Genomic DNA, 14,070 nt, shown 5'->3' with positions numbered 1-14,070 from the left:
TTTTTTCAACAAATAGTGCTGAAAAAGCTAAATACCCATATACAGAAGAATGAAGTCAAACCTTTACCTAATACCATATAAAAAATTAACTCAAAATGAACAAAAAATCTAAATGTAAGACCTAAAACTATAAAACTCTCAGAAGAAGACGTAAGGCAAAGGCTTCACAACACTGGATTTGGCAATGATCTTCTGGATAGGACACCAAAGGCACAGGCAACACAAGAAAAAGACATACTGGATTTCACAAAAATTAAAAATTTTGTGCATCAAAAAATACTATCAACAGAGTAAAAAGGTAACCCACAAAATGAGAGAAAATATTTGCAAATCATGTATGTGATAAGGGATTGACTTCTTGAATATATGGAGAACTCCTAAAATTCAACAGCAAAAAATGAACGACCCAACTCAAAAATGGGCAAAGGACTTGAATAGACATTCCTTCCAAAAAGATATGCAAACGGCCAAGAAGTACACAAAAAATGCTCAATATAACTAATCACTAGGGAAATGCAAATCAAAACTACAATGAGATACCATCTCATGCCCATTAGGATGGCTATTACTAACAAATCCCAGAAAATAACAAGTATTGGTGAGAATGTAAAGAAATTGGAACCTTTGTGTACTGCTGATAGGAATGTAAAATGATACAGAAGTTGTGGAAAACAGTACTACAGGTCCTCAAAAAGTTAAAAATAGAATTACCATGTGGTCAGCAGTTCCACTTCTGGTTATATACCCAAAAAAACAGAAATCAGGGTCTTGGCAGGGAGCAGTGGCTCACGCCTGTAATTCCAGCACTTTGGGAGGCTAAGGCGGGTGGATCACTTGAGGTCAGGAGTTTGAGACCAGCCTGGCCAACATGGTGAAATCCCATCTCTACTAAAAATACAAAAATTAGCTGGGCATGGTGGCACATGCCCGTAATCCCAGCTACTTGGGAGGCTGAGGCAGGAGACTCACTTGAACCCAGGAGGTGGAAGTTACAGTGAGCCAACATTGCGCCATTGCACTCCAACCTGGGTAACAGTGAGACTCCATCTCAGAAAAAAGAAAAAGAAAAAGAAAAAAGAAATCAGGGTCTCAAAGAGATACGTGTACGCCCATGTTCATAGCAGCATTATTCACAATAGCAAAAAGGTGGAAACAACACAAATGTACATCTGCAGATGGCAGATGAACCAGATAAACAAAATGTGGGATACATACAACATAATATTATTCAGCATTAAAAAGGAAGGCAATTCTGACACGTCACAACATGGATGAACCTTGAGGATATTATGTGAAACGAAACAAAGCAGTCATGAAAGACAAATACTGCATGATCCCCTTATCTGAGGTACTTACACTAGTCAAAACCATGGAGATAGAAAGTAGAATGGTGGGCCAGGCACAGTGGCTCACACCTGTAATCTCAGCACTTTGGGAGGCCGAGGCGGGTGGATTGCCTGAGGTCAGGAGTTCGAGACCAGTCTGGCCAACATGGTAAAACCCTGTCTCTACTAATAACACAAAAAAATTAGCTAGATGTCATGGCATGCACCTGTAATCCCAGCTATTCGGGAGGCTGAGGCAGGGGAATTGCTTGAACCAGGGAGGTGGAGGTTGCAGTGAGCCGAGATCATGCCACTGCACTCTAGCCTGGGCGACACGGCAAGACTCCATCACAAAAAAAAAAAAAAAAGAGGAAGAAGAATGGTAGAACAGTGGTTGCCAGGGACTGGGGTAGTAGGGAATGGGGAGACACTGTTTAAAGAGAACAGAGTTCAGTTTTACAATATGAGAGTTATGAAGATGAGTGATGATGGCTGCATAACATTATAGATGTATTTAACACCACTGAATTGTACATTTACAAACGATTAAGATAGTAAATTTTACATTATGTGTATTTTATCATAATGAAAAAATTAAAATTGGATCGACAACCTAAATATAAGAGCTAAAACTATAAAATTGTTATAAGAAACTATGGCATAAACCTTCAAGACATTGGATTTGGCAAGGGATTCTTAGCTATGACAACAAAATAAAAAAATAAACTGGACTCCATCAAAATTAGAAGCTTTTGTGAAAAGGACATTATCAAGAAAGTGAAAAAAACAAAAGAAATTTTTAAAAACAAAAACGAAAAGTTAATTAAAAAGGGAAAGAAAAGACAACCTATACAATGGAGAAAATATTGCAAGTTGTCTGTCTGACAAGGGACTAGTATCTGGAACACAGATAGAGAACTCTTACGACTCAACAACAAAAAGACAGAAAAAAACACAATTTAAAACTGGGCAGGGGTTGGATGATGTGGCTCATAACCGTAACATCAGCACTTTGGGAGGAAAAGGCAGAAGAACTGAACTGCTTGGGCCCAGGAGTTCAAGACCAGCCTGAGCAACATAGTGAGACCCACCTCTACAAAAATAATCATAATAGTTAGCCAGGTATGGTGGCGTGCACCTGTAGACCCAGTTAATCAGAAGGCTGAGGTAGGAGGATCCCTTGAGTCAAGGAGTTCAGAGGCTGTGGTGAGCTATGATGATGCCACTGTACTCCAGCCTGGGTGACAGAGCAAGATCCTCTCTTAAAAAAAGAAAAAAAAAGCCTGGGCACAGTGGCTCATGCCTGTAATCCCAGCACTTTGTTTGGAAAGCCAAGGTAGGAGGATCGCCTGAGCCCAGGAATTTGAGACCAGCCCGGGCAACATAGTAAGACATTGTCTCTACAAATAAAAAAATTAGCCAGGCATAGCGGCATGCTGTGGTCCCAGATACTCAGGAGGCTGAGGTGGGAGGATCACTTGATCCTGAGAGGTGGAAGCTAGAGTGAGCCATGATCACACCACCGTACTCCAGCCTAGGCAACAGAGTGAGACCCTGTATAAAAAAAAAGGCAAAAGTTTTAGCAGATATTTCTCCAAAGAAGACATACAAATGGCCAACAAGCATGTGAAAAGATGCCGTATGTCATTAACATTAGGGAAATACAAATCAAAAATACAATAGGATACCACTTTACACCCACTAGGATGGCTAGAATCAAAAAATCAGAAAATAACAAGTGTTGGCAAAGATGTGGAGAAATTGAAACCCTTGTGCACTGCTGATGGGAATGTCAAATGGTACAGCCACTATAGAAAACAGTGCAACAGTTCCTCAAAAAGTCAAACCAAAAAAAAGTCAAATCAAAAATTACCATTTGATTCAGTAATTCCACTGCTAGGTATGGACACAAAAGAACAGAAAACAGGTACTCAACTACTTGTACACATATATTCATAGCAATAGCCAAAAGGTGAAAAAAACTCAAATGTCTACTAATGGATGAATGGATAAACAAACTGTGGTATATCCATACAATGGTAGCCAGACCTAAAAAGAAATGAAGTATTCATACATGCTACATGGATCAACCTTGAAAATATGCTATGTGGAAGACACCAGAAACAAAAGATCATATATTTAATGATCCTATTTACATGAAATATCCAGGACAGGTGACTTCATAGAGACAGGAAACACAATGGTGGTTGCCAGAGGCTGGGTGAAGGACAAAACGGGGAGTGACTGCTTAATGAGGAAGAGATTTCCTTTGGGGTGATAAAAATGTTTTGGAACTACATAGAAGTGATAGTTGCACTACACTGTGAACGCTGGCCACACTTAATTGATCACTTTATTTAATTATTTATTTATTTTTATTTTTGAAACAGTGTTTCATTCTGTCACCCAGGTTGGAGTACAGTGGTGCAATCTTGGCTCACTGCAACCTCCGCCTCCCAGGTTCAAGCTATTCTCCTCCCTCAGCCTCCTGAGTAGCTAGGACTACAGGCACACGCCACCACAGCTAGCTAATTTTTGTATTTTTAGTAGAGACGGAGTTTCTCCGTGTTGGCCAGGCTGGTCTTGAACCTCAGGTGATCTGCCAGCCTTGGCCTCCCAGAGTGCTGGAATTGCAGGCATGAGCCACCGCACCCACCCTAATTGTTTACTTTAAAATGGTTAATTTTGTTATATAAATTTCACCTAAAAAATTCTTAAAAGTTATTACAGCACTGATTTCATGAACATTTTGACAGCCCAATTTGGATAAAGCTAAATCAATCACTTAACCAGTATTCTTTCTTTACAATAAGGAATTAATTGTACAACAGAATCTCTAGTAAAGCATAATCATTTCACATAAAATAATTTGCTTAGATGGCCCATTTTTTTAAGTGCAGTTTCTAAAACACATACCCTTTAAAAAAAACATACCATTATATATGTCTGGGAGCCCTCAGAAGAGTGTGGTTGGGGGTGGATTACTTCATGATTTGATTCTGCCTTTCCGGAAACCACTGTAGCAAAAGGCTTGGATTTAGAGTCACCATTTTTAATGTTACTTTTGGAGGTTTTTCTTTATGAAGAAGAAAAGAAAGAGTTATTATCAATATACTGAAGATTATGGGTTTTTATGTATAGGTGGGAGTGTGTGTATACAATGAATTCCCTTACAGAACTGCACCATTTATAGAGAACAGTTTTCTAAAAATCTAAGAGGCATCCTACAAAACACCTGACCAGTAGTCTTTGAAACAAACAAGGTCATAAAAAATAAAGAAAGTGAGAAACGATCACAGACCCCTGATTAGATGTACTATATCCTGGATTGGATCCTGGAATAGAAAAGAGACATTAGAGAAAAAAAACTGGTGAAAGCCAAAGAAAGTCTGAAATTTAGTCAATAGTAATACTTTTCTTTCTTTTTTTTTTTTTTTAAATTGAGACAGTCTCACTCTGTCACCCAGGCTACAGTGCAGTGGCGTGATCTCAGCTCATTGTAACCTCCACTGCCCGGGTTCAAGTGATTCTTGTGCCTCAGCCTCCTGAGTAGCTGCAGCTACAAGCGTGTGCCACCATACCTGGCTAATTTTTTTGTATTTTTTTTTTTAGTAGAGATGGAGTTTCACTATGTTGGCCAGGCTGGTCTCAAACTCCTGACCTCAGGTGATCTGCCAGCCTTGACCTCCCAAAGTGCTGGGATTACAGGCATGAGCCACCACGCATGGCCAAGTCAATAGTAATATTTCAATATTGGTTCCTTAGTTTTGACAAATGCATCAGGGTATGTAATCTAGTAATCACAGAAGAAATTAGATGAGGGGTATACAGGAACTTTCCACACTATCTTTCCAACTTTTCTGTTTATACAAAATTATTCTAAAATAAAACTTCTGCGGGAGACTGCCTCACATATGGGAGTACCAGGTTAATTTTCATTTTCAAATTTTACATGTTTGTAATAATACCACAACTGCTTGGCTAACTTTGAGAGTAAAACTGATTGGTATACTTAATGCTGACTTACAGAATAAATGTATATAGGAATAACATCCCCAACTATTTTAGCATGCCAGTTCTAAAACTGGGCTAAACCTCTGGAGAATTCAAGACAAGCATGGAGATCAGTGCACTGGAAGGCCAAAGTTGTGCTTGGTGGGAAATTATATAGACAATGTACACACAAAGATGGTTATTCTTTATTCCCTCAGGAATCTGCAGCATTGCCACCTCTCCTTCCAAATTTAACATGCCACAAGGCAAGAGGAGAAGCCAAACAGATTGTGATAGTTTTGTCCAGCCGTAAGTCTTACATCCTGGAACACCTGTTTAGTAAAGGCAGGACCTGCAAGTCAAAGCAAGGAATTCTCTCGGGAAATTATATGAATGAAGAGGGAACTTTATGCAAGCTCTCAGAAGTGTGAGCACTACTTTTTAAATATTACTATATTACATAGTAAGACATATAAGTTTCTCAGATAATCTCTAATTATAGATATAATCTCATATAATCTCTAATTATATGATTTCTAAAACATATGCCCTTTTATTATTTGGCTGCTCCTTGAGAACAGGGCTAACTCATAGGCAGTGAGCCCAGAGCAGTGCATATGTCCTTGTAAAAAAAAATGTACACTATACGTCTTGGAACCCTCTGAGGAATGTGACAGTGGTTCTCCAAATTTCTGATTTTAGCAATTAAGCAAATTTCAACATGTATTTGAAGACTGGGAGAATATGCCATGTCAAAAGTGCTACTTTGGCATAAAGATTATTTTGGGCTAAGGTTCTTTAAAAAGTAAGTGCAAGCTTTGGGAGACTGAGGCGGGCGGATCACAAGGTCAGGAGTTCAAGACCAGCCTGGCCAACATGGTGAAACCCTGTATCTACTAAAAATACAAAAATAAGCCAGGCTCAGTTGTGGGCGCCTATAATCCCAGCTACTGGGGAGGCTGACACAGGAGAATTGCTTGAACCCAGGAGGCGGAGGTTGCAGTGAGCTGAGATCATGCCACTGCACTCCAGCCTGGGTGACACAGCAAGACTCCATGTCAAAAAAAAAAAAAAAAGTAAGTGCAAGAAAGATACTCTGACCTTCCCTTTTTCTTCCAGAAAGCAGAAGACAAAACTCCCATATGAAATATGTCCTCCCTGTATCAGAAGGAAAGTAACATTCTTTTTTTTTTTTTTTGAGACGGAGTCTCGCTCTGCCCCCAGGCTGGAGTGCAGTGGCGTGATCTCGGCTCACTGCAAGCTCCGCCTCCCGGGTTCACGCCATTCTCCTGCCTCAGCCTCCCGAGTAGCTGGGACTACAGGCTCCCGCCGCTACACCCAGCTAATTTTTTTGTATTTTTAGTAGGGATGGGGTTTCACTGTGTTAGCCAGGATGGTCTCGATCTCCTGACCTCGTGATCCGCCCACCTCGGCCTCCCAAAGTGCTGGGATTACAGGCGTGAGCCACCGCGCCCGGCCGAAAGTAACATTCTTATTATCAAGAATGGAAAGCTGAACTGCGAGAATTCTATAAACAGACCTTATTAAAATAATTCTTATCTTCCTTTAGCCTCTCCACATAGTTTACTTTTCCACAATTCCCTCTTTGTTGAATCAAGCACAAAAGCATTTAGGTTTTGCCACTTCTTTGGGTCTTCATTTCCTTACGAGGGCTCCTGTGTCACATAAAACTTATTTAGGTATTAAATAAATCTATATGCTTTTCTCCTGTTAAATTATAAGTTTAATTCTCAAACTCAGCCAAAAAACCCTAAGAGGGTAGAATCTTGCCTCCTCTACATACGTAATCAGGCCATTTTATTTTTTGTTTTTTAAAAAAAACCCACCATTAATTCTTGCATATGAATATCATAGAAGCCACCCTCTTTTACCCCATCTATTTAGCCCAGCTATTTGCAAGGGAAGTAGCTTACATCTTTGTGGCCTCCAAAAAGAAGGAGATTTGCCGCTTTATATAAGGCTGCCTCAGGATGCTCCTGACAGACGGCCTTTCTTCAGGCCTTTTGCTCAGCATTGTTCTTATCAGTTCTGCCAACTCTGGGCTGTAATCCCTTGGCATTGGTGGCAGCTACAAAGAAAAATAGTACTGTAATTATGACTAATGGTCTTGTGAAACAAAGTAAAAGCCGATAGAGGTTTCCCAATATTTATTTATAGTCATATATCCACATAAGCAGAAAACAATCAATATATTAGTCTACAGGAAGTGTACTGGTATCCCAGTTGTAAGATAACAAGTTGTAAAATTATAAAAGTATATCCTTCAACCCAGCAGTCCCATCTGATGACACTTTCATTCAGAAATAAGAGTATGAGTTTCCTCATACTCTTGCAGTACTGTACCAGGATGTTTAATGCAGTACTGTTCTTGCAGTAGTAAACAATTGGAAACATAAATGTCCCATAGTAGATTTATGGAATAAATTATCATACATTCTTCTTATAAAGAAGAAAAAGCCAGTCACAGTGGCTCACGCCTGTAATCCCAGCACTTTGGGAGGCCAGGCGAGTGGATCATGAGGTCAAGAGATCGAGACCATCCTGGCTAACACGGTGAAACCCTGTCTCTACTAAAAATACAAAAAAATTAGCTGGGCATGGTGGTGGGCACCTGTAGTCCCAGCTACTTGAGAGGCTGAGGCAGGAGAATGGTGTGAACCCAGGAGGCGGAGTTTGCAGTGAGCCAAGATCGTGCCACTGCACTCCAGCCTGGGTGACAGAGTGAGACTCTGTCTAAAAAAAACAAAACAAACAAACAAAAAAAACCAACACTTGCAGGTGCAGGTACCAACTTGGAAAGATGTCCCTCATATATTAAGTCAAAAAAAACAAGTTATGTACCATGTAAACAGCCTGATTCCATTTCAGTTTAAGAATCTATGGGTGTATGTGTGCACATGCACATGCACACACACACAGAGTTATGTCTGTATAAAGACAGGAAAAAAACAGAAAGGCCATGTACCAAATTGCTAGCAATGGTCATCTTCCAGGGAATGGGAATAGAAAGAGAAGAGAATTTCACTCCCTTCTTGTTTGATTCTTAAGTAGTGGCATTATGGGAAAATTTTACTTTTGTGTATGTTTATCAATGTGTTTCAAATTGAAAAATTAAATGAGTTGTGGGATAGTATTAAAATCAATAGGTGATTCATGGCCTTTAAAACTTAGTACATTGGCCAGGCACAGGGGCTCACACCTGTAATCCCAGCATTTTGGGAGGCTGAGGCGGGCACGTCACCTGAGGTGAGGAGTTCGAGACCAGCTTGGCCAACATGGTAAAACCCCATCTGTACTAAAAATACAAAAATTAGCTGGGCGTGGTAACACGTGCCTGTAATCCCAGCTACTTGGTAAGCTAAGGCACGAGAATCACTTGAACCCAGGAGGTAGAGGTTGCTGTGAGCTGAGATCATGCCATTGCACTCCAGCCTAGGAGACAAGAGCAAAACTCCATCTCAAAAAAAAAAAAAAAAAAAATCCCTTAACAGTACACGGATGCCTGACACTATAAAGGGCAACTAGCCTCATGGAATATACAAAGTTGGTCACTCTGGAGTCTACATCAGACACAATGCTTTCTGTGGTTCTTAACTAGTTATTGATTATTGTGATGATTATCAAAGGAACAACAAGTTTAAACAGAGTAAACTCATTTTAAATGTAGCTCATTCAATCATAGGCTGCTTAGAAGAAGAGATAAATAGCCTCTGAGGGCATATGCACATCCTATGACTATAGGCATAGGTTTCCAAAAAGCCAATTCTTTTGAGCCATTAAGCCGTCTTACAGATTAATATTAAGAAATGATCCATCAATCCCTTTCCCTCTAGTCTGACCTTCCCCACAGAGGGGACCCACCACTGTTAACTATCAACCCAATATCAATAATTACTCACTGACTCATCAAAATCATCAATGATTTTGCTAGTAGCTATTTATAAAGCTGCACTATAGAAGTACTGGTCAATTAGTTCTAGATTATTCTTTACCTTTCCTTCAATAATCCGATAAACTAAAGAATTCATATCTTTTGCATTGAAAGCATGCTTCAGGGTAGCCATTTCATAGACACAGCATCCTAGAGCCCAAACATCAGACTAGAAAATAAAAACAGTAAATGGTTAAATGTCAGAATAGCTTATTTATACTTTTTCCCCTTTAAAAAAAGAAAACATTTTCCTTAAACCAATTCATAATTATCTGACTTAACTAACTTCTGAAATTATGAGTACTCTCCCAGAGACAAGGTAAGACAGCATACACAGCCCAATCCTACCTTATAGTTGTAGGGTTTGTTTGAGAACAATTCAGGGCTCATGTAGTAGGGTGTGCCAATGAGTGTGCTAGCCATGTCACAGTGGTTCTCTAACACTCGGGCAATTCCTAGGTCCCCCACTTTGATGATGTTTGTTCTTGTTAGGAAGACATTTTGAGTTTTCAGATCTCGATGAAGGATGTGTTTTTCATGTAAATACTGAGGAAAGAAACAAGATTTTATTACATATAAATAGACTTAATTATGTATTTATTCCTGGCCTATTGTATACCATCAGCAATGGCATGAGTTACAGTCTTTGACCATAAAAAGTAACCAACCATACAATTCCTTATTCAACAAACAAATACCTACCAAACATTATTGCTTTATAATTTCTAAATAAAAGGTCTAATTTACAATATTTGAAATGAGAAAATTAAGTTCCATGCATTGACTTACCCAGTACACATCAAAACTGTTCCCTGGTAGCTTGACAATTAATACATTTTGGCACTACATGAATCCAGTTTAAAAATATGTTTACAGGCCAGGCGCATTGTTCAGCAGTTTGGGAGGCTGAGATGGGCAGATCACTTGAGGCCAGGAGTTCAAGACCAGCCTGGGCAACATGGCAAAACCCCATCTCTACTAAAAAAATACAAAAATTAGCTGGGCATGATGACGCATGCCTATAATCCCAGCTACTTGGGAGGCTGAGGCATGAGTATCTTGAACCCAGGAGGGGGAGGTTGGAATGAGCCATGATTGTGCCACTGCACTCGAATCTGGGCGACAGTGACACTCTGTCTCAAAAAAAAAAAAAAAAATGCTTACAAACTCCCACTGAAGGTAGGACAACTTATACAAAGTCAGACACATGAAATCCTCAGCTTAATAATATTTTCAAGTATAGCAAGAGCATTTTTATTTAGAGAAAGTATCTCAGAATTTAAACATGGTCAATTAATTCTGGACAAGTCTACCCAGTTCCAAAATAATATTTCATAAACAGTCTTGCTTTTGAGTTACATGCATTTTAAAACACAAACTTGTAGGAACACTTATTCCATCTTATGGAATGAAGTGCTGCCCAATTCTAAAAAATAAAAAAAAGAAAACTTATTTTGCATTTCCATCTACTGTACCCCAGCAGGGTGACAGATGAAATCACTTGGGCATATCAATTAGCCTAGCCACCTTTCAGCATGACACAACTGACCAACGGATAACAAACATAGTCACTCTTTGCTCTTGGTTGCCTCAGGGTCTTTAAAATTGACTTTGCTATAAATATTAAATGAGTGGGCTTCCCCTTCAATTAGACATGAAATCTAGGTCTATTTTAATATAGGTATCACTTGCTTAGAAAAGTTCCAATGCTGGCCGGGCGTGGTGGCTCAAGCCTGTAATCCCAGCACTTTGGGAGGCCGAGACGGGCAGATCACGAGGTCAGGAGATCGAGACCATCCTGGCTAACACAGTGAAACCCCGTCTCTACTAAAAAATACAAAAAACTAGCCGGGCAAGGTGGCGGGCGCCTGTAGTCCCAGCTACTCGGGAGGCTGAGGCAGAAGAATGGCGTAAACCCGGGAGGCGGAGCTTGCAGTGAGCTGATATCCGGCCACTGCACTCCAGCCCAGGCGACAGAGCGAGACTCCCTCTCAAAAAAAAAAAAAAAAAAAAAGTTCCAATGCTACAGCAAGAGTGATTGGGTCAACTTCACAAATGAATTTTCCAAAAAATACATTTCTATATGTAAGTATCTGAAGAAAAATTTTCCTAAAATACACCTGCCATCTTCTTGCCATCTGGGAACAAGCTAGGATGCTATTAGTCTACACAGTACCTGCAAAGCCATGGCGATCTGTACAAACCACTCTACCACCTGATTCTCAGGCAGAAGCTGCCCTTTCTGCTCCTTAAGCTTTCGGTACAGATCACCTCCTTCACAGAAGCCCATGACAATGCAGAGCAGACCATCTCCTCCTTCCCATGACTCCTTGTAGGTGACAATGTTGGGATGCTTCAACTGAGACAAGAGCTGGGCTTCCTGTTCAGCAGCTCGCCGCTCTCGGCTAGAGGCATTTCGGAGGTTCAGTTTTTTGATGACGTACTAAAAACAAAACATGTATTTTTACAATGTGCAAATAAACATAAGATTTGTGGCCTCTGAGTTATCTAAGGGCTCTCAAGAATATCCTCAAAACCAACCTTATAGAGCCTGTCAGACAACCTATTCATTTTGTTTTTCACCAAGTACAAAATCGGGGAAAATATTTGCTATTATTAATGATACTTCTTATAAGTTAGATTTATAGCCCTGTAGGGCCACAAAAAAATTACCTTTCCATCTGCTTTTCACAATTTCATTAATGACTAAAAAAAGTGAGTTCAAGATAATATACCATTGGATCAATTATAAAACCTGTGTTAGCAATTTCTTAATGTCTGGCCGTACACAGTGGCTCACAACTATAATTCCAGCACTTTGGGAGGGCAAGGTGGGGGGATCACCTGAGGTCAGGAGTTCAAGACCAGCCTGGTCAACACAATGAAACCCGTCTCTACTAAAAATACAAAAATTAGCCCGGCGTGGTGGTGTGTAACTTTAGTCTCAGCAACTCGGAAGGCTGACACAGGAGAATCGCTTGAACGTGGGATGCAGAAATTGCAGCAGTGAGTCAAGATCGCACCACTGCACTCCAGCCTGGGAGGCAGAGCAAGACTCTGTCTCAAAAAAAAAATTTTTTTTAAAAAAGAAAAAAAGAAATTTCTTAACATCTAAAGTCTCCCAAAAAGGTGCATAAAATATGGCCTCAATATACATTTGCAGACAGAATAGTCTATGGATTACATTAGATACTCAAAGGGATCCATGGTCCCGTAAGTTTAATAGTCACTGACTCTCAGCATAGAAAATCATTCACACTTAAAAGAAATTAATAGCCTCTAACACCTAATACATTGCCCTCAATCATTCAAAGACCATACAATTCATTTCTTCAACACATACATAAACGTGTTTTGTGAAGTGTAAACTAAAGCTAAAATAACTAGCTATTGCTAGTTCCCTACTATCAGCCCCAAAATCCAATGATTCCCCCAATGCCTACTGAATAAATCTCTTACGCATGAGCTTGTGTTCCAGGCAAAGCAACTAGCACCAGAGACAAGGAAGAACAGGCAATTGGGCCCTATATTTAACGGGGACATCTCCTCTCAGCTTGGCTGGAGCAGTCCTACTGCCCTGGTGTAACTATTGATAGTGCCTCCTTTCAGTTTCAAAATTGTCCCAGTTTGTACATTATATTGTCACCCTATTAATACACCACATTGAAGAATTGGTTCATTATCCTGAGGGTAATGGGATAATGTGTTTTAAAGAAAGGAGGAGTGACAACATCAGATTTAAATTTTAGAAGGATCACTGAGGCTGCAATGAAAGTGATGGATTGGAGAAAAGCAAGTCAAGTAGCGGCGACCAGTTGGGAAACCGTGGCCATAGCCTAGCTAGAGAAAACAGGGTGTCCTGGATTGGGGTGGTGCCAATAGAGATGACAGGAGGCCTATTGTCTTAGTGATAGATAAATATAATCAGTGTTGGGGTGCGTGGGGAGGCTTAAAAATGACTTCAGGTGTCCGGCTTGGGCAACTGGTGGGTTAGTGTCGCTATTCACTGAAATGGAAGACATGAAAGAAGGTTTGGCGGGAAGAAAATGAGTCCGAGTTTTAAGTGAGTCCAGCAGTCTACAGTAGAGACGTTTGGGGCCAATTATGCAAGGAATAATGCTTGCTAGGCGCTGTGTTAAGTCCTAGGAATGCATGATACCTGCTCTTATGAGATTGTCGGGGGTTGGAGAAAGGTGTGTAGATCAAGCATGCCAATTAATACAACAAAGAAATAGATATGCAGAGACTGAAAATTTTTACATAAAACGAAGAATCGTAATTAAAGAAAATTAAAATTAAAAGGAAAAAAAATAATACAACAAAGAAGTAAAGGAAGTTCTGGGCGCATATTACAGGGAGGCCTGGCCTCGTCTTGGTCTGGGACCATCTCCCTGAGGAAATGCCATCCGAGATAAGTCCCTTGCGACCACTCCCGACCTAATCTACCGGTAGGCGCCCTCGGCGCACCTCTGCCCGCCCCCGCCCCTTGCCGGGCCTCACGCCTGCAGACCTGCTTGCCGTCCCGCCGGTGCTTCACAAGCGTCACCTCTCCGTAGCTACCCTTGCCCACGACCCGCAGGTAGCAGTAGGCGTCCAGGGGCATGTTCCCAGCGCTGGCCCAGAGACGGGATGCGGCGGCAGCGGCGGGTAGGGCAGCGGGAGGCAGCAGGAGGCTCGGTTCATGCCCTAAAGTGTGCAGTGGGGGCGGCTGTTGAGGCAGCCAGGCCCGGACGGGATCGCGGGGTCCCGGCCCACGACGACGCCGCTGCCATAGCGATCCCGGCCGGGAGCAGTCCTGCG

The 14,070-nt window shown here is 40.9% G+C and overlaps 1 protein-coding gene across 4 annotated transcripts in view; it reads right to left on the bottom strand.

Moving 5' to 3' along the window:
- Positions 1–14,070, bottom strand: part of NEK4 (NIMA related kinase 4) — a 68,871-nt gene extending 54,801 nt beyond the window's left edge. For all 4 annotated transcript variants that reach the window (XR_002727163.1, XM_023195621.2, XM_023195622.2 and 1 more), the window contains exons 1-6: positions 13,781–14,070; positions 11,447–11,713; positions 9,619–9,816; positions 9,332–9,439; positions 7,253–7,407; positions 4,260–4,401 (exon numbers count right to left, since the gene is read on the bottom strand). Coding sequence is in view for 3 of the 4 variants with exons in the window: in XM_023195621.2 (XP_023051389.2) it covers positions 4,260–4,401; positions 7,253–7,407; positions 9,332–9,439; positions 9,619–9,816; positions 11,447–11,713; positions 13,781–13,873 (963 nt within the window). In the remaining variant the exon portion in view is untranslated. The remainder of the gene's footprint in view (positions 1–4,259; positions 4,402–7,252; positions 7,408–9,331; positions 9,440–9,618; positions 9,817–11,446; positions 11,714–13,780) is intronic.

The sequence above is a fragment of the Piliocolobus tephrosceles genome, chromosome 2, assembly GCF_002776525.5.
Source record: "Piliocolobus tephrosceles isolate RC106 chromosome 2, ASM277652v3, whole genome shotgun sequence".
Lineage (NCBI taxonomy): Eukaryota > Metazoa > Chordata > Mammalia > Primates > Cercopithecidae > Piliocolobus > Piliocolobus tephrosceles.
The sequence above is the reverse complement of the archived record's forward strand: the minus strand, read 5'-3'. Positions and strand labels throughout refer to the sequence as shown.